Source organism: Pongo abelii, chromosome X (assembly GCF_028885655.2).
Source record: "Pongo abelii isolate AG06213 chromosome X, NHGRI_mPonAbe1-v2.0_pri, whole genome shotgun sequence".
Lineage (NCBI taxonomy): Eukaryota > Metazoa > Chordata > Mammalia > Primates > Hominidae > Pongo > Pongo abelii.
This window is the reverse complement of record NC_072008.2, coordinates 137,264,859-137,284,429: the sequence shown is the minus strand read 5'-3', so window position 1 is coordinate 137,284,429 and position 19,571 is coordinate 137,264,859. Positions and strand designations below refer to the sequence as shown.

At 46.9% G+C, this 19,571-nt stretch overlaps 2 protein-coding genes across 7 annotated transcripts; one reads left to right on the top strand and one right to left on the bottom strand.

Moving 5' to 3' along the window:
- Window positions 1-1,695: 1,695 nt before the first annotated feature.
- On the bottom strand, window positions 1,696-11,564 carry LOC129053050 (uncharacterized). 4 transcript variants are annotated; one of them, XR_008518183.1, is made up of 6 exons: window positions 11,418-11,564; window positions 10,965-11,097; window positions 9,582-9,720; window positions 8,620-8,728; window positions 5,856-6,036; window positions 1,696-3,176 (listed from the first exon to the last, which is right to left on the bottom strand). XR_008518183.1 is itself a non-coding variant. In XM_054545066.1 (2 exons), exons 1-2 carry the CDS (start codon window positions 5,976-5,978, stop codon window positions 2,679-2,681), a joined length of 621 nt encoding a protein of 206 aa, XP_054401041.1. In that variant the 5' UTR covers window positions 5,979-6,048; the 3' UTR covers window positions 1,696-2,678. The 4 variants fall into 4 exon arrangements, 1 of the variants encoding a protein (XP_054401041.1); XR_008518181.1 differs by having other exon boundaries at window positions 11,025-11,097; XR_008518182.1 differs by lacking the exon at window positions 5,856-6,036 and having other exon boundaries at window positions 11,025-11,097.
- Window positions 2,952-18,847, top strand: IGSF1 (immunoglobulin superfamily member 1). Of its 3 annotated transcripts, XM_024241075.3 has the most exons (21): window positions 2,952-2,972; window positions 3,107-3,168; window positions 5,596-5,732; window positions 5,874-5,900; window positions 6,289-6,570; window positions 6,884-7,171; window positions 9,085-9,369; window positions 9,612-9,905; window positions 10,409-10,687; window positions 11,015-11,135; window positions 13,019-13,089; window positions 13,169-13,216; window positions 13,608-13,898; window positions 14,225-14,503; window positions 15,133-15,420; window positions 16,112-16,399; window positions 16,595-16,882; window positions 17,074-17,361; window positions 17,483-17,761; window positions 18,154-18,277; window positions 18,429-18,845. In XM_024241075.3, exons 3-21 carry the CDS (start codon window positions 5,663-5,665, stop codon window positions 18,562-18,564), a joined length of 4,026 nt encoding a protein of 1,341 aa, XP_024096843.1. In that variant the 5' UTR covers window positions 2,952-2,972; window positions 3,107-3,168; window positions 5,596-5,662; the 3' UTR covers window positions 18,565-18,845. The 3 variants fall into 3 exon arrangements, with proteins under 3 accessions (XP_024096843.1, XP_024096844.1, XP_054401040.1); XM_024241076.3 differs by lacking the exon at window positions 2,952-2,972 and having other exon boundaries at window positions 3,047-3,168; window positions 13,184-13,216; XM_054545065.2 differs by lacking the exon at window positions 2,952-2,972 and having other exon boundaries at window positions 3,054-3,168; window positions 18,429-18,847.
- Window positions 18,848-19,571: the final 724 nt, after the last annotated feature.

The window sequence follows — 19,571 nt, the reverse complement described above, 5'->3', positions numbered from 1 at the left end:
TCTGCCCTTAATAATTAAAGTGCTTGACAAAAGATAAGTTGAAATTCAAGCTCTGTGAGTTGGCCCCAGCTTTCATTTGCAGCTTTGTCCTCCCCACCTCCAAAGCCTAACCCCCTCCTCATCAGGTCTTGCCGTTGGAACCTAATCTGTCTGGTTGGGCCTCCTCCCTGCCCCAGAACGCCACTTGCTTAGTCCCAGCTGAGTTCCTCACTGGTCTACTCCACACTGCTTCTCCATTGCAGCAAGGGATGGGGCCTGGGACTGGCTGAGGAGTGGGGTGGGATGCTAAAACACACAGTCAAACTTTGAATGCACAGACCTCTCCAGAGATCTGACACAGTCCTCAGATGGCTTACTAGAGTAGTGAGGTTGGGGGCAGGGGAATGGAGCACAATGCTCATAACTTTCTTGAGAGTGTATGAAACTTAACAGGATCCTTGAGTAGTTTGGAAACCTTCCTGTTTCCCAGTAAAAATCACTGTCCTAAAACATAAAACTGGAAAAAAAGTGGTTTGCTAGTAAATGTTTGAAAACAGCTCCAGAGATGTGAAGGTTGCTGGGAGAAACTTGATTTGTAGCATTTGCTTCTTCGGTTGTGAAAATTCTCTGACTGTGGTGAAAATTCTCTGACCATGGCCACTTTCAAGCTACTACCATTATGTCATCGAATGCTGGGATGAGATAAGATGTGCACATTGGGTTCTTCTGAACCATACAGAGCTAGCCAACATCAGTAAAACACTGGGAAGGGGTCAGGTTTGCCCTGGGCTTCTCCTGTTTGGGATATATAAAACAGAGTTAGGTTTAAAAAATATCATCATCTTACATTAGACTCGCTTATGGAGAAAGGCTTTCCACAACGCCCTGTGAACCTTGGTGCTTCACCTCTATCCTTCAAGCTCCACTTTCTTGAAGCTCTTCTACACTGTAAATGTTTTGAAAATTGGCATGGATGTTTTCACCCTGACGGATAATAACTATTACTGTTGTCTTCCAAACAACCATCAAGTTTGTCTAATGTTGCCTTCTCAATGTTTCGGGAACTCTGACCCTCCCCTCCTTCTCTGCTACTGCTCCCTAGTTTAGGCACACAGTACAAGCAAAGTGCTTGCAATTATCCAAACACATACTATCATGACTTACTTCATGATCTTTTCTATTGCAATCCTCTTTGATTCTCAAGGTTTCTCCTTCTCTGGCTGCCTCCTACTTCTTCTCTAGTATGATTTATCCTTAGACTACAAACTCCTTAAGAAGAGAAACTGTCATCCTTTCTGAATTGTCAGCATCCAGAACAATCCCTGCCACAAAGAAAGTACTTAACATTTGTGTTGAATCAATGGCTGCTTGCTGTGTCTGAGGTGCTATATGGTGGCTTACAGGAAGGTTTCCATTCAATCCTACCCCAAACCCTTCATTGTAGTAAGTGCAATTATTATCTCCATTTTACAAATAAGAAAACTGAGGCTTGGAGGCTAAATAACTTGCCCAGAAACACATCTTTTTATTCATATGCCTATTCTATTCATTACGCAATAATCTATAGTTTATAATGGAAGCCACAATTGATATCACCTGATGCATGAAGATATGATAATCAATTCGGCCAGTAAAAGAGCTGTTACTTTATTTTTACATAGTTTGTTATTGAATTAAAGTGCTTTTCATTAGATAATTTGAAATCTTGTATGCAGGTAGAAAATGTACATAAAAGGCTGGGCATGGTGGCTCACGCCTGTAATCCCAGCAGTTTAGGAGGCCGAGGCCTCCAGACCAGCTTGGCCAACATGGTGGGACCCCGTCTCTACTAAAAAACACAAAAATTAGCTGGGTGTGGTGGTGCGTGCCTATAATCCTAGCTACTCGGGAGGCTGAAGCAGGAGAATTGCTTGAATCTGGGAGGTGGAGGTTGCAGTGAGCCAAGATCGCGCCACTGCACGCCAGCCTGGGCGACAGAGTGAGACTCTGTCTTAAAAAAAAAGAAATGTACATAAAGAAAAATTTGGCTATTTTTTAGCCAATTAGTCCATCATGTTGATATTTCTTATCAATTAGTCTGTGAGCCCATTGGATGCTATACTTTAATCTCATCACATGTTATATATCAGGAGCTTTGATTAGTGTCTTATTCATACATTATCATTATAAAAAGTCTTTCATAATCAACATTTGTGAAAGGTTGCTCTGTATTATTAAAATCATGTTACTCTAAGACATTTGGGGAAGGGCTTACAGATTAATAGTAGTAGTAGTAGTGGTAGCAGCAGCAACCACTACCATTTATTGAGCACCTACTATATGCTAGGCCTATTGTGCTGTGAGTTTACTTACAATCATCCCATTGAGGCCTTGTGAAATAGGTTCTGCTGTTTTTTATTTGTTTGTTTGTTTGTTTTTTACTTTACTATTGGGGAACCTGGGACTCAGAGAGTTTACTCAACTTGCTTGAGGCCACACAACTATTGAATGTAAAATGTGGACTAAAATATACATTTGTATGTCTCTAAAGCCTGGGCTTTTACCCCAAGATGGACTTTGAAGGCTGTCCAAGTTACTTAACCCTCTCTGAGTTTCAGTTTCCTCATCTGTAAAACTGAGGGGAGTAACACTTATTTTGCAGAGTTGCTCTGAAGATGAGAAATAATGGATCCCAGGGCCCAGGGGCACATAGTAGGCACTTAAACTGTGGTGATGTTTATGCATAAATGGGGCGTTAAAATGGCAGGGGAAGATCTGAGATCCCGATAAAGGTATTGGGGAGCTGGAGAGAAGGATCTACAAATCTTCTTGAGAGCTGGCCTTCTGCCCCCCAGAATACAGTGACCCAATGAAACTCTGAGAGACAGGCGAGGGGGTAGGGGCCTGAATTTGGCTCCAGCAACCTCTGCAGGGAGTCCGGAGAGAGGCGGGGAGCTGGGAGGGGCGTAGAAATCCCCGTCGTCAGAGGACTGCAGGTGCCAGGCAGAGTTGGTGTAGGTGGGCTCCCAGAGCCCGGCGCAGGGAGGGGAGGAGGTTGGGGCGGGCCGGCAGGCGGGCGGGGGAGAGAGGAAGGCGGGGCTCAGAGCCGAAGAGGCTGTCCTTAGACAGCTCTTCTCATGCCGGGCAGTTTGCTGCATCTGGAGGAGCTCACTGGAGAATCTCCAACATCGGAGCGGGCCTTCAACTACCGTAAGTACCTACAAATGAGCGCATAGTTCAGTGGCTGAAGATTAAATACTGGCTACCGGATTCTAAACAAAACCCCGAAAGAGTCTCCTTGCTGTAATTAATTGCCGTAAATCAAACTGCTCCCCAGTCTGTCCCCCCACCCCCTTCATTCCTGCCTTTCTCTTTTCCTCCCCGGATCCCAGACCTGCTCGGTGAGAATCTCTGGGCACTGTAGATATCTCCCCTTTTCCTTCTCAGTCTTCCCTCCAAACCCTCAGCGGAGCATGTACCCGGCACCCCGCCGAGCCCAACCCCTTTGATTCCTGGAGCCCTCAAAGCTATGCAGGGGGCGAGCCATTAGACATTTCAGATATGACACCCTCAAAATCACTGCGGCGCTGCCTAAGGGTGGGGAAAGTGCTTGGGGTGGAGTAGGAGGGAAGGGTAAAATGGCTAGGCAGCCAAAGTTGGGGGTGGGGGTGGGGTGAAAGGCCAAAATGGGCGTGGCCAACTAACCCGAGGCTTGGGGCTGTTCTCATGTTCCCCCGGTATAAGATTCATCATTTGGGCTGAATATAAATGGTACAATTTCCTTAGCGATTGAGGAGGGGTCAGCCATGCCAAAAAGCCCAGCTTCCCTGACTCCCCTCAATCCCCCAGTAGGCAAAGATCCTGGTTTAGGGGTCCAAGTGGCAAGGCTGAAACCTCAGATGGCATTTCCTGGGTGTAATCCCAGGTTGAACCTCTCCCTTGGCAGTGGAACCTGGCTTCCCCCAAAAACTCCTGGCCCAAAGCCCCAGGATAACAAAGCAACAGGGTAGCATCCAAGCTTTGGCCTGGCCCTGAAAGGAGTGGGAGCAAGGGACTGTAGGAACTGAGATGGAAAGGGCATCTTTAGGGTCCTACACCAGTTTGATGCCCCCTTTGAAAATAAGAAAAAATAAGCATCTTTTTAAAATGTAATGTTCACTATGTGCCTGGCACTGTACATGTATTATCTCTAACCCAACACAACAATAATGTTAGCTGGATATTACTCCCCCACTTTACAGATAAGGAAAATTCAGAGTGGGTAATCTGAAAATCCTTCGATACAAAGTGAAAAATGTACAACGGACCTATGCTTCCTTGGATTTCTTACTGTCCACTTGTTCCCTACAGTCCAGATATTTTGAACACGAAATATCCTCCTCTTCCTGCTCCTCCATCCTACCCAGTGTTAGCACTGGGGCAAGTTAGAGGCTGAGGTCCAAGGTCAGTCTGGAAAAGCAAAATCAGTTCCTTTCTCTATTCTGGGAGCTGCCTCTTCCCCACTCTTCTGAGCTAAGATTTAATAACAGCTGGAGTCAGCCAGGACTTCAGACTCCCAGTAGAAAGTTGGTGGAAGAGAATTAGCTTGAGTTTGAGTGGCTGGGACATACCTTCCCTTGGTGAAAGGTTACTGTGGGGGGAGGTGGAGAGAGGCATGAAAGCTCAAGAGTCTACCTTGTGTATATGCAAGGCCTATGGTAAATAATGACTTTGGTCGGGGAGAATGGAAAGCCTCCCTGAACTCAAATATCTTTGCTGTATTTCCTGAGATTCAAACAATTCCATTTCCCTTAGAGGCAATCAACAAAACTGTTTAGAAGTTAAGGGCAACGAAAGAATCATTTAGACCTTATGTAAATTAACTCAAGCAGCTTGATTTTCTAACACATGCTTGACACTGGGGTATTGAGCTTTTAGGGGTAGGAGACAAGAATGAGAGTAATATTGGATCTAAAGCATTCTATGGAAGGGAAGGATATCCAAGGGATCAAGTGAGAGGGGTAAGGGAGGGTGAAGAGGGAGTGAAGGGTACCTCTGGGAGTTTAAATCATTATTTTAGATCCATAGGCCTTGGAGTTAAATATGGATTCTAATTTGGGCTCTAATATTTAATATCTTTTGACTTTGGGCAAATTATATATCCTCTCTAAGCCTCAGTTTGTTCATCAGTAAAATGGGGATGGTAGTAATGCCCCTCTCTTAAGTTGTTGGAGGACTCTCTCTCTCTCTCTCTCTCTATATATATATATATACACACACATACATATGTAGATATACATATATATACACATATATATGTATATACGTGTATATATATATGGATCTCTGAAAAGGTGACTCTGCACCTCCCATCTCCCCCATCCTGTGGAGCTTCTGCAGGCTATTCTGGGCTTCTGAGATCCCAGAGACAAATCCATATTTCAACAAATCTGACATCTTCGATACCAACAAAGACCTTGAGCAGGAGGATAGGGAAGTGAGGGAAAGGAGCAAGGAGAGGAAGCAGCAGGTGACCTTGTAGTACCCTGCATGCCTGTGAGGAAGTACAGTGTAGGGTTGTCAAGTGCAATTTAGCCATCTAAACTAAACTTTAAGGAGCAGGACAAGTCCTCTGAGTAAAAACAATTCTGTTTTTAGATCCCACCACCTGCTGAGGAGAAAAATTCTTCAAGACTCAGAGCACACAGCCAGCACCAGAGGCCCCATGACCCTGGACAGACCAGGGGAGGGGGCCACCATGCTGAAGACATTCACTGTTTTGCTCTTTTGCATTCGTGAGTACACGGGAGGGGTGAGGGGCAAGTGACCCTGTCATAGGTACCCACTCATTAGGTGTGGGAGAGGAAAGTATTGAGGTTTGAGCACAGGGTGGAGACAACAAGGGAGCTCTCCCTTACCATAATCTCTCTTTTCAGGGATGAGTCTGGGTATGACATCGATAGGTAAGTGAGTCCTGCCCTCTCAGGCACCTCCTTCCTAAAGGATCCAAGATGCTGGCGTGTCTCCATGACCTTGGACATAATGCCTTGAGATTCCAGAGATAGATTGGGCTGATTGGGAATCAGAGGACTTGGTTTCCTATAGCATGGTGAAAAAGCTTTATCTCAGATGGAAAAGAAACCATCAGACTTTATTCTCCGACTCGTTTGGACCCCTTGACAAAATATCTTGGGGTTCTTATATGATGCCCCACAGGAGCACACTCCTGTCCCCAAGGGAAGACAAAATGAGGGATCTGGGTCGGGGCTAATTTTAAGGGACATTGTGGGACATGTTATGGGAGGGAGAGGGTTGGACTGCTCATATCTTTTTGATATTTGGGAATAACAGTGATGGACCCTCAACCGGAGCTGTGGATAGAGTCCAACTACCCCCAGGCCCCTTGGGAGAACATCACGCTTTGGTGCCGAAGCCCCTCTCGGATATCAAGCAAGTTCCTGCTGCTGAAGGATAAGACACAGATGACCTGGATCCGCCCTTCCCACAAGACCTTCCAAGTTTCATTCCTTATAGGTGCCCTTACTGAGTCCAATGCAGGTCTTTACCGGTGCTGCTACTGGAAGGAGACAGGCTGGTCAAAGCCCAGTAAAGTTCTAGAGTTGGAGGCACCAGGTAAGAAGATAGTGATACTCAAGAATCAACTCCAGCTCCTGAGATTCAAACTTGCCATCCAGGGGAGAGTTTGTTTCTCAAATGCATGCAAGCACACATCCCAAGTGCAATTTGGGATGTTAGTAAATAAGGGCCTACTTTGTACTGGGCAATGCAGAGGGGGGATGCAGACTCTGGAGCAGAGATGGGAGAAGGAGGGGTGGCAAATAAGGATCATACAGGGAAACCTCAATTAAAGTAGAGCTCTCCTCTGCCGCTCCCTAGACAGTACTATCCTTGCTTTACCTAATTCCAGTTCATTCTGTCCTTCCAGGCCAACTGCCCAAGCCCATCTTCTGGATTCAGGCTGAGACCCCCCCTCTTCCTGGATGTAATGTTAACATCCTCTGCCATGGCTGGCTGCAGGATTTGGTATTCATGCTGTTTAAAGAGGGATATGCAGAGCCTGTGGACTACCAAGTCCCAACTGGGACAATGGCCATATTCTCCATTGACAACCTGACACCTGAGGATGAAGGGGTTTACATCTGCCGCACTCATATCCAGATGCTCCCCACCCTGTGGTCAGAGCCCAGCAACCCCCTGAAGCTGGTTGTAGCAGGTGGGTGTGGCTATGGCTGCTGGCATCTGGCAATTGTTGTCCCAGGTATCATGGCTGGTTGAGCTAGGGTTTCTGATTTTACTTTCCTCAGCCAGTTTCTAGGCCCTGCAAGGCCCCATGAGCTAGAGTCTTTTGAAGTTTTACTGAGATATAAATTAGAATCGCATGTGCTGCAAGGCAGATGTATGGGAGCCAATCATTTGGCTAGTAAAGGAGCCTAGCCAACTAGCCAGCAGCTTCAGCTCATCACAGCTTTGTTGTTCTCAACTTGTTGAATATCATGCATTCATTCATTAATTCAACCAGTATTTATTGAGCACCTAATATGTGCCAGGCACTGCCACTGCAATCTTATAAATGGAGTTTTAAGTTTGCAAATGTATTTTATTTGTAATTGTTATTTTTATATGTGGAAAACAGAATGGATTGCTAGTGTTGGTGAGTAAAAACAAACAAAAAAAAAATGACAAAGAATGTGATAGCTCATATTTTAGAAATGGCTTTATAAATCATCTTGGTTCCCTATCAGTAGAGCTAGTAAGGCAGCACCAATCTCTAAATATAGAAGAAATTTCCCCAAAATATAAAATGCCAGACATGTCCCAGCCCCAACTCCCCCACCCCATGGCCTGGAGGTTTCTAGATGAAATTGGCCACATTTGCTTTAGTCTCTCCATCCAGCTAAATAGGCTTGGGGAAAGCTGTGGTGCTACAGAAAGTACCCTAAACTTAGAAGCAGTAATACTGGTTTCTAGTTCCATTTCTGACACTGCCTCCCTGTGTGGTCTTGAGCAAGTCACTTCACTTTTCTGTGCTTTGGCTTCCTCTACTCTAAAAATGGGATAACAGTATCTATCTGATCTACTGTGTAATGCTTCTCTCTGTGCCTCAGTTTCCTGATCTGCAAAATTGGTTTAATAATAATGCCTACCTCACAGGGTTGTTGTGAGGATTTGCCCAAATATATATGTACAGTGCCTGGCATATAAGTTCTCAATAAATGGTAGATATTAATTTTGTTAGTATAGCTTTTTATTGAGGATCAAAGAACAAAAAACTGCCTGTTTGAACTGAATGTATGAATGTTTGTTGTACTCATGCCCTTTCAGCATAGATTCCACTAACATACACTTCCATAGTTACCTGTTCACCAATATCCCCCACCAACCAGTTCATGAGCTTTTTGCTAGCAGAGACTGTGTCTTCTTTACTCATACACACCTAGACCTACATGATGCTTGATGCATACTAAATGCTCAGTGAGCATATGACAGAGCTGATCCTTCCTTAATGAATAGATAAGTGTGCCTGGCATTGGGGTGGGGGTAGGAAGGAGTGGTAAGAGGTGAGGTTTGCCCTCACTTTCATGTAAAATCTCCTTGGAGAAACAATTCATGGAAAGGAATGTGTGGCCCCATAACAGAGATTTCTCTGGGTTGCAGACTTACTGGCCAAACCCTCTTTATTGGCTTCTTTCAGTCTTGTTGTAGAAGTAGGGTCTTAAATGAGCTTAATGTATTCAAAAGCTCTCCTTAATACTTCAGTGGCATTCATGCTCTGCAAAGATGAAAACAAAGTTATTTTCAGAGGTTTGGTTTTTCTGGTGGTTGAAAGAACTACATTTGGCATTTCAGGGGCCTAAAGATACAGGGAATTATGGATGTAGATCTTCCACTGAGATACACCCCTACACATGGTTAGAGCTCAGTGAAGCTGACAGATTCTTGAGAGAGAACAGGGGCATAAGTGAATCTACCCTTGATTATGTTATAGAGGCAGAGATCCAAGGAAGGGATAGAAAGAGAAGGTAAACTTCAGCTACCACTTCTTGTTCAAAGAAATTAAGAAAGAGAAAACAAGACAAAAGGAAAGAATCATCTTGCCTCTAACTTTAGGGTCTCTTCCGTTTGTAGGACTCTACCCCAAACCAACTTTGACAGCCCATCCTGGGCCCATCATGGCACCTGGAGAAAGCCTGAATCTCAGGTGCCAAGGGCCAATCTATGGAATGACCTTTGCTCTAATGAGGGTTGAAGACTTGGAGAAATCCTTTTACCACAAGAAGACAATAAAAAATGAGGCAAATTTCTTCTTCCAGACTTTGAAGATCCAAGATACTGGACATTACCTCTGTTTTTACTATGATGCGTCATATAGAGGTTCACTCCTTAGTGATGTCCTGAAAATCTGGGTAACTGGTAAGAGACGGGTATGCCACGAAACTTAGGTTAATGGCTAAGGATATAAATCTCCCTCTGTGCTCCCTGGAGAACCTAATCCTGTGGCCAGGGTTAACAGTAGAGAAGGGAGAAGAATTTGTAAAACTGGGTGTAGGCAGGTTTTTCCAAGGGTGGTTTGGAGGAAGAGAAGGAAAAAAATCTTAAGGAGTGGGAGCAGGAAGTGAAATCACCAGTGCTTTTTATTCTGGGTCTCGTCCTAGACACTTTCCCCAAGACCTGGCTGTTTGCTTGGCCCAGTGCTGTGGTCCAAATGGGTCAGAATGTGAGCCTATGGTGTCGAGGACCAGTGGATGGAGTGGGTCTTGCACTCTATAAGAAAGGAGAAGACAAACCACTTCAGTTTTTGGATGCCACCAGCATCGATGACAACACATCATTCTTCCTCAACAATGTAACCTACAGTGATACTGGCATCTATAGCTGCCACTATCTTTTCACCTGGAAGACCTCCATTAGGATGCCATCACACAACACTGTGGAGCTTACGGTTGTAGGCAAGTGTTAACAACTGTTTTTATTATCAACCTGTTTGTTTTTATCATCATTGTGGTGTTGTAAGAAGGAGCTAGTAGCCTCATATCCTCTGAGAGCTATGAGCAAAACACACACACACATACACACACACACACACACACCAGGAAGGTGGTGTAGAACTTTCTTCCAAAACTTTAGGGACCTTGTCTCCCAGGATTGTTCCTCAAGCTCCACCTCTCAGTATGGCACAGTCCCATTGTAACCCCTAGGAAAATTATTTTTCTTTAGGCCAGGGGAAGCTTACAGGTATGAGGTCTTCCTGATTGAAGGTAAGGAACCAGGAATCTTTAGATCACCAAGGGGTGGGCAAAGGAATTCTAGTGCACAGTCAAATCTTGAAGCCACTGACCAAGTGGAAGTGGAAAGGAAGAGAAGATCAAATGGGGAACTCAGAAACATTTTCTGGGGGAGAGGGTACTGGGTTTGGGGTCACTTCTCACTCTGGTCTCTGGATTGGTTTCAGATAAGCCCCCCAAACCCTCCCTGTCAGCTTGGCCAAGCACTGTGTTCAAGCTAGGAAAGGCCATCACCCTTCAGTGCCGAGTATCTCATCCAGTACTGGAATTTTCTCTGGAATGGGAAGAAAGAGAAACATTCCAAAAATTCTCAGTAAACGGAGACTTCATCATCAGTAATGTTGATGGGAAAGGCACAGGGACCTACAGTTGCAGCTATCGCGTAGAGACACATCCTAACATCTGGTCACATCGCAGTGAGCCCCTGAAGCTGATGGGACCAGCAGGTGAGAGGATAGTTCTTCAGAGGAATGCTCCTCCATACCCCAGGGATCCCAGATCAGTGCCCAGAAAGATATGGGAAAGGGAGTCAGAGGCCTGAAAATCAGAGCCCAAGGGTTTCAGCACCCTTCCCCTGGGGTGGTCTCACAATTCCTCAAAGGCAGTTAGCAGGATAATTTCAAGGCTCCCATTCTCCATGAAAAGGAAGGCCACTTCTGCCTCACCTTCCCAATATAAGCACTCTCAGTAACCAGATTGTCCTCACCCCATGAATGTATTCACCTGCGCCTGTCCCCATCAAGGCCTCTGATTCTGGTCTTCTCTGGCCACAGGCTATCTCACCTGGAATTACATTCTGAATGAAGCTATCAGGTTGTCTCTAATCATGCAGCTTGTTGCCTTGCTGTTGGTAGTGCTGTGGATAAGGTGGAAGTGTCGGAGACTCAGAATCAGGTAACTGTCTTGTCCCAGCCCCCTGTTCCCCAACCTAACAGAGTCTGAAGAATGAGTCATGCCCTAGTTGAGACCAGCCACAGAGGCAAACCCTATAGAACCCCCATCTTCTGGGCTTAGGGAACAAGACTTTCTCACCCCAGCTGTTTCTTTCGTCTCACAGAGGGGTCAGCACTCAAGCCAGCGGGTGGAGAAATGCATAGTTCTCAGAGGCAGGAGGAGTAATCAGAACTACATTCACTGACATCCCCCCCAGAGGGTGCCCAAATCTCCCCTACAAACCATCCTGCCCTCAGAGATGATTGATGTCTCCTTCATTAACTTGTTCTGGATTTTTCCTCTTGTAAGAAGCCATGCTGTCCTGTCTCCCAGACTGTTATCCAACTCCTATCCCAACTTTTCACCCTTATCCCTAGCTCTCAGGAGCTATTAAGCTTTGTGACGTATCCTAGTTGCCTTAGTAACCAGTCTCTGACACTGTGGCCTCCAACCACCTGTGCAGAGCATTCTGGGAATATAGACTTGACCTGGATGGCCATCTGATGTGATATTGGACGGGGCAACAGAATCAGACTGTTTCCTCTGACTCACAAACTCACAGGCCAAACAGATTCTCTGGCCATTTCCTTTGATTCTGTGGTGTGCTCTGGGCCATCTGCCTCTCTCATCCCCATGGCTTGTGCTCAGGCTACTCTACTGGGAACAAGGAGAGAAATGACCACTTCTGACCTAGTAGGGATGTTAGCTCCTGAATACCTTGTCTACTTCCCCCTACTCCCTGCTTCTGGCTGTAGCCCCCGCCCTGCAACTGTGGTCAGTGTGTCTGGGAGTATTCAATGCACAATGGATTATGATTATGATTATGATTATATGTGTCTGTGTTTTCCACTGGAATCTGAGGGACAGAATACTTGGGCAACCAGAAGGGAGCCACCTAAGCCTTCTGCAAAAACCACCACCCTTTGAGTTTTCAAAAAGTTTCAGCAGGGGTCAAGTTCTACTTCTTTCCGGAACCTGACCTGAGTCCTGTACTCATTAGAGTAATCTCCAAGCCAGTGGTTAGAAAAAAAAAAAAAATGTAGCTTTCTGTGCCCCACCCCAGCCCAGCAACACTGCATCAAAGAATAAGATCAGGAACCAGATTTCAGAGAAAGCAGCTTGAAAATCATGTTTTCCTCACCAGGAAGGATGGTCAGTGTTTTCTAAGTAAAAATTGTCCAATGGATTTTGGGTTAATATCATCTAATACTACAAGACCCATGATCCAAAGCTGCTGCACATTTCTAGTTACAATCTGGGTGAGGGGAGAGTTTCTACTCTCTGAAAAGCTTAGCTCAGCACTGACAATCTTCTAGTAATTCACCACAGCTGCCTAGGCAACCCTTCCATAACAAAGGCAGGTGAGGCAGGTGGGTCTGAGGACCAATACTGCCACAACAACTGCTTCCAAACTTAAACTTGATGACTGAGAAATACTCACAGTTTCTCCCTCCACCCCCACACACACCACCCAGAGCTGCCGATCACAATGAGCTCCAGGGGTTCTGAGAGCTCCAAATAATATAAAAGCATTTTCACATCCGACATCTCAATTCCAGCAACAGCCTAATCAGGGGCCATGGGGAGCTGACATATGATATAGGCTGGGGAGTGGGGAGGGGGCAGGGGGGACACGTGGGTCATGAAAGAGCAAGAGGTTTGTAGGTGGTAAGGCCCTCAAAAAGAAAAGTCATTGATGTCAAATAAGATTATATCCCATTATCTTGGCCATATCCAGTCCCCATTGGGTATCGAGTAAGCCAATGACATAAATTGCCGCCCCCTTTCCTCCACCCTCCCCCTCATCCCAGCAACTCCTCTCATCTCTTTTCTGGTCTCACTAGAGAAGCCTGGTTGCTGGGAACAGCTCAAGGGGTCACCATGCTCTTCATAGTCACGGCCCTTCTCTGCTGTGGTGAGTACAAGTGGGGGAAGGGGCCCGGGCAGAAGGCCGGGGTGAAGTCCCGGTGAGGGAGGGGGCCGAGTCCTGGCAGCAATTTCTTTTGCAGGACTGTGCAATGGGGTATTGATAGAAGAGACTGGTGAGTTTTTCCTGCTCCAGACTGGGACATTCCTCCCTAGAGATCCGAAATAACTACAGAGCGTCAGTGTCATTGGCCAGGGAGTGACTGGTTGGGAGGGAAGGACAGCCAGGAAGGGGCACTTGCTAAAGCTGCTGGCAAAATTCAGCCTCCAACTTTGCCTTTCTGCCTGCAAAATTTCCTCCAAGCTTCTGCACTTTTCTGAGGCTCAGCTATAAGACACCAGCTTCCCCTTTCCCCAGCACCTGAGGAAGGAAGGAAAGAAGGAAAGGGTTTGGATTTGGGTTGCAAGGGGAGGTGGGCAGTGTGATCTGGGTAGGGGGTTCAAGGGCAAGGAGGAGGGAGGAGAAGGGAGGCGGGAGGATGGCTTCATTAATTCTGCTGTTTCTAGAAATAGTCATGCCAACCCCTAAGCCTGAGCTGTGGGCAGAGACCAACTTTCCTCTGGCCCCGTGGAAGAACTTAACCCTCTGGTGCAGAAGCCCTTCTGGCTCAACTAAGGAGTTTGTGTTGCTGAAGGACGGGACTGGGTGGATCGCCACTCGCCCGGCCTCAGAGCAGGTCCGGGCTGCCTTCCCCCTTGGCGCCCTGACCCAGAGTCACACCGGGAGCTACCACTGCCATTCATGGGAGGAGATGGCTGTATCGGAGCCCAGTGAGGCACTTGAGCTGGTGGGGACAGGTAAGAAAAGGTAGAGGGTCTCCGGGAGTTATCCCCAGTGCCCCTGGGACTGCAACACTGCTCCTGGGAGTGAGAGAATGAACTCACAGGGACCCTGGAGCCCAAGGGGCTTGTGCTGCATGTAGGAGAGGAGGGGCACTGAAATGGTAGGGGGTTATGGGGTAGGGGGAGGGGCAGAATGGGAAAGAGAGTGTGAGGAGACTGACTGGAAGAGCCTAGGGCCAGCCCAGAATGAACGTCTTTATTTGCTGACAAAGTGACCCTGAGTATCCCATCTGGGCAACTGCAAACTTCTGACTCCTTTTTCACCCCATTCTGTTTTCCAGACATCCTCCCCAAACCTGTCATTTCTGCTTCCCCCCCAATCCGGGGCCAGGAACTACAACTCCGGTGCAAAGGATGGCTGGCAGGCATGGGGTTTGCTCTGTATAAGGAGGGAGAGCAAGAACCTGTCCAGCAACTTGGTGCCGTTGGAAGAGAAGCCTTCTTTACAATCCAGAGAATGGAGGATAAAGACGAAGGCAATTACAGCTGCCGCACTCACACTGAAAAACGCCCCTTCAAGTGGTCTGAGCCCAGTGAGCCGCTGGAGCTTGTCATAAAAGGTAGAGCTGAAAAGGCTGTGTGACGAAAGGGGGCAGGGTGGAGGGAAAGGCAAAGCCCTGGGTCAGACACTCCTCTCCCTGCAGCAAACTTTGCTGCTGGTCCTGAGAGCCTGTGTCCAATCTTAGAGCCAGGCAGGCGTGGCGCTGGGAGTGCCAGGGCCTCTGGCTGCACGATATTAATAGCCATAATCGTTATTAATAGCTTTGGTTCGTGGAGGGTGATTTAATTTTTCGAATTATTTTCACATCAATTATCTCACTTCACCATAGAGCAACTCTTCAAGGTGGGTGAAGCAGGTACCATTTTCCCCTTGTCCAAATGGGCAAACTGAGGCTCAGAGAATCAGCAGAGCCCCAAGAAAAATTCTACCTTTTTATTAGCCTCCATTGCCTGCCCTGATCACACTGAGGACTCATCTGGAGGTAGTGAGGGGTGGGGTTGAAGGGTCCCTGTGTGAGAAGTCCATCTGCAAAGTGGATTTACCTTACTTTTTAAATGCGCTTACTTAAAAGCAGAGAAGCCTCCTAGAACCAATATTTGCTATATTTGCTTTCTCTCTTTCTTGATCTTAATTTGGTTTTGTGTTGTATTTTGTTTTTTGTTTTTGTTTTTGTTTTTTGCCTTCTAGAAATGTACCCTAAGCCCTTCTTCAAGACATGGGCCAGCCCTGTGGTCACCCCTGGTGCCCGAGTGACGTTCAATTGCTCCACTCCCCACCAGCATATGAGCTTTATTCTTTACAAAGATGGAAGTGAAATAGCGTCCAGTGACAGGTCCTGGGCAAGTCCGGGGGCCAGTGCAGCTCACTTTCTAATCATTTCGGTGGGCATTGGTGATGGAGGGAATTACAGCTGCCGATATTATGACTTTTCTATCTGGTCTGAGCCCAGCAACCCTGTGGAGCTCGTGGTGACAGGTTAGGAGGGGGGACTCCAGGTAGAGGTGGTGCCAACCCTGGGATGGTGGGTGGAAGGCTGTCAGTGGGAGAGGAAGAAATGTTTCTTCTAAAACACACTGAGAAAGTGCTTAGGACAGCGGCTGGCCCATAGTGACCAGTCCACGATGCACAGCTGCTCATGTTATTATTACAGGAACAAGAAACAAAAGCAGTGGGGAGGCAAGCAATTCACTTCTGGGGAAATAAATGAGGCAGATGGGGGTGTCTAATTCCAAGAGCTCGGTTCAAGTTGCCCTATTTCTGCACATTTTTATGGCTTGGCGTTGAGCTTTAGGCTCAATGTCCACTTTTTCTCTAGCTGGGCTGTCAGAGACCAGTGGGCTGGATGGTTCTCAGAGAAAGGGAGAAGACCTTGAGATGTCAGCTGCATACTACACAACTACACAACTGTGCATAAGTGGAGTCCCAATTATGTAAACAGTTATAGCTACATGGACATGGGAATATATAGAAAGAATAAATGGCAATGAAATATTAAAAATACTTATCTTTGAGTGGTAGAATTGTGTTTCCTTCATTAGTTTTTTTTTTCTATATTTTCTAATTTTTGACAACAAACATATATTGTGTCTTACAATAACACTTTAAAAGGCTATTTGCAGAATGTGAGGGCTGGGTTTATCTCATGCTGCGATCTCTTTAATTTCAGAATTCTACCCCAAACCCACTCTCCTGGCACAGCCAGGTCCCGTGGTATTTCCTGGGAAGAGTGTGACCCTGCGCTGCCAAGGGACTTTCCAGGGCATGAGGTTCGCCCTCTTGCAGGAGGGAGCCCATGTTCCCTTACAGTTTCGGAGTGTCTCAGGGAACTCAGCTGACTTCCTTCTCCACACTGTTGGAGCAGAGGACTCTGGGAACTATAGCTGTATCTACTATGAGACAACCATGTCAAACAGGGGGTCATATCTCAGTATGCCCCTTATGATCTGGGTGACTGGTAAGGACAGACTGGACATGGGACTGGGATGGAGATCATTGGAGTAGGGGTTAGGGAGGGTAATTCCTCCTGGAAGGCTAGGCTGGGCCACAGAGGGGAACTATTGTGTCCAAGAGGAGAAAGATAGAGGGTTAATTTAAGCAGGAACTGATAAGTTTCTATAGTTACCAGTTTACAACCTTGGTCTCTTTCTAGACACATTCCCTAAGCCATGGTTGTTTGCTGAGCCCAGTTCTGTGGTTCCCATGGGGCAGAATGTTACTCTCTGGTGCCGAGGGCCAGTCCATGGAGTAGGATACATTCTGCACAAAGAAGGAGAAGCCACTTCAATGCAGCTCTGGGGATCCACCAGTAATGATGGGGCATTCCCCATCACCAATATATCTGGTGCTAGCATGGGGCGTTACAGCTGCTGCTACCACCCTGACTGGACCAGTTCTATCAAGATACAACCTAGCAACACCCTGGAACTCATAGTCACAGGTAAGGGGAAGAGGCTGTCGAGTGGGCATGGAAGTGTAGAAAGGAGGGAATAGACTGGTTCATGGGAGATAGTTTTCAGAGAGCTCGAGGAGAGGCAACCAATTGCCTTTCCTCTTTATTGAGCAGAGACCCCAGGGGTGATGCACTGGAAAAGGACCTCTTCTCTTTGACCAGGAGTTCATTTCTTCCAGGCCTACTCCCCAAACCCAGCCTATTAGCCCAGCCTGGTCCCATGGTGGCCCCTGGTGAAAATATGACTCTTCAGTGTCAAGGGGAACTGCCAGACTCAACATTTGTCCTGTTGAAGGAGGGGGCTCAGGAGCCTTTAGAGCAACAGAGGCCAAGTGGGTACAGGGCTGACTTCTGGATGCCAGCAGTGAGAGGTGAAGACTCTGGGATCTATAGCTGTGTTTATTATTTGGACTCTGCTCCCTTTGCAGCTTCAAATCACAGTGACTCCCTGGAGATCTGGGTGACTGGTAAGGTCCTGGAGACTTCAGTACGAGTCACGATTTTGTAGTTTTTAGCAGTACGCAATAAGGGGGTAAAGGGCTAAGTTCAGGATCATTTCTTTTAACTCTGTGTCCCTGTTGGTTGCAGATAAGCCCCCTAAACCCTCTCTGTCAGCCTGGCCCAGCACCATGTTCAAGCTAGGGAAGGACATCACCCTTCAGTGCCGAGGACCCCTGCCAGGTGTTGAATTTGTCCTAGAACATGATGGAGAAGAAGCACCTCAGCAGTTTTCAGAGGATGGAGACTTTGTCATCAACAACGTAGAAGGAAAAGGCATTGGAAACTACAGCTGCAGCTACCGCCTCCAGGCCTACCCTGATATCTGGTCAGAGCCTAGTGATCCCCTGGAGCTGGTGGGGGCAGCAGGTAAGAGGATAATCTCTCCATGGTCCTGGTGTGACACACCTGGGATCCCAGTGACAGTCCCCATGGAGACATCCCAAATCAGGAGAATGGAGGGGCTTTGGAGCCAGGGACCTGAAGTGTGTCATCTTTCTCCTAAGCATGGTGAGGAGGTGGGACTTTAAATGTATTTGAAGATAGTGAGTGGGTTTCTTTCCAGGCCTCTTTTCCCCAAGGAAAGGAGGGCTGCTTCTGCTTCAGCATAAACTCTGCCACTGCCCACCCCCTCTGTAGTCTGAACAGATGGCTCCCACATGAACCCTAAAGAAGTCCAGAGTGTGGGGCAATACCAGATCAAGGGGAACATACACACGCTAATCTCCATGGCCTTGGTTTCTCCTCTTTCATCACCACAGGGCCTGTTGCTCAGGAGTGCACTGTAGGGAACATTGTCCGAAGTAGCCTAATCGTGGTGGTTGTTGTAGCCTTGGGGGTAGTGCTAGCCATAGAGTGGAAGAAGTGGCCTCGACTGCGAACCAGGTAAATAAATGCCTCATTATGGCCCCCTTCTGTGAACCAGGTGGTGCTAGAAAAACAATCATACAAATGCTCCCTTAGTATCTGAGCCCCACCGTGCAATCTGTTTTCAGTTTCTGGGTCCTCCCTTACTCATGTCTTTTTCTTTACATAGAGGCTCAGAGACAGACGGAAGAGACCAGACTATTGCCCTTGAAGAGTGTAACCAAGAAGGAGAACCAGGCACCCCTGCCAATTCTCCTTCATCCACCTCTCAGAGAATCTCTGTGGAACTGCCCGTTCCAATATAATAATCTCCTCCTTTACGAGAGCTTTCCTCTCCTCTCTCTTGCTCTCAGAGACCTGTAAATCCAACTAGTTACCCTGCAAGTCAGCCCCATCTGCTGTTCCTTGGTCTCTAATCACCTGAGCTGGGTAAAGGGGATTCTGGGAGTTGAGAGCTCTGCCAGGGTGAGATGTTTCCTGAAGAGAGGTTCCCCACCCCTGTAACTCCTCACTGTACTGATTTACTGGCGCATGAAATTCTATTAAAAATGCATTCTTCTGAATAAAAAGAGTATTCACTATTTAACTGCAAAAACTATGGCTGTGGTCTTCTATTGCTCTGTTTTCCACTAACAATTTAGGAATGATGTATTGGAGCTGATCTCGATGGCAGAATAAGAGAGTGCAGGGCTACGAGAAAAGAGAAAGTTGTTCAAGGATGGGTGTGGGGAGGGAGCTCCAAAATAGCTACTTCCCAATTTGTTTTGACACATAGTCACTGACCAGAGTATTCTTTTGCCCTTCCATCGGATGGATGAATGAATGAATGGCAACATTCTCTCCAAGTTGAGCCTGAGGAGGGAAAACACAGACATTACATGCATTTCACCCTGTTAGTTTGGGTCCATAGTACATCCACTTTCAAACAGCGGGATTGGCCCTCAGCAGCACTTTGAAACTGGAAAAGCATGCTTTGTGACCCTTACCTAGCAATCACAGGGTGTAAATGAATTCACTCTTAAGTATGAACAATTAATCAAATCTGATACTTTGTCCCTCTCTAAAGAGAGTTCCATTTTCCCAAAGGAATGTGCGTGTAATGGTGGGATCTCAAGAAGCCAGTAAGCAGATGAGGTGGATGGTTTGGAACAGGGGACCTGCCAGTGTCGCCTCCCAGGATTCCAAATGGGGAAATGGTGGGGCAGGGAGCTAGCTCCCATTCTCAGCCACTGATCTTTCCCCCCGGATTAGAAGGCCACTTGCCCCATAAGTGGGAATTCAGTACACATTAGGCCATTAGGCCATTTGGAAT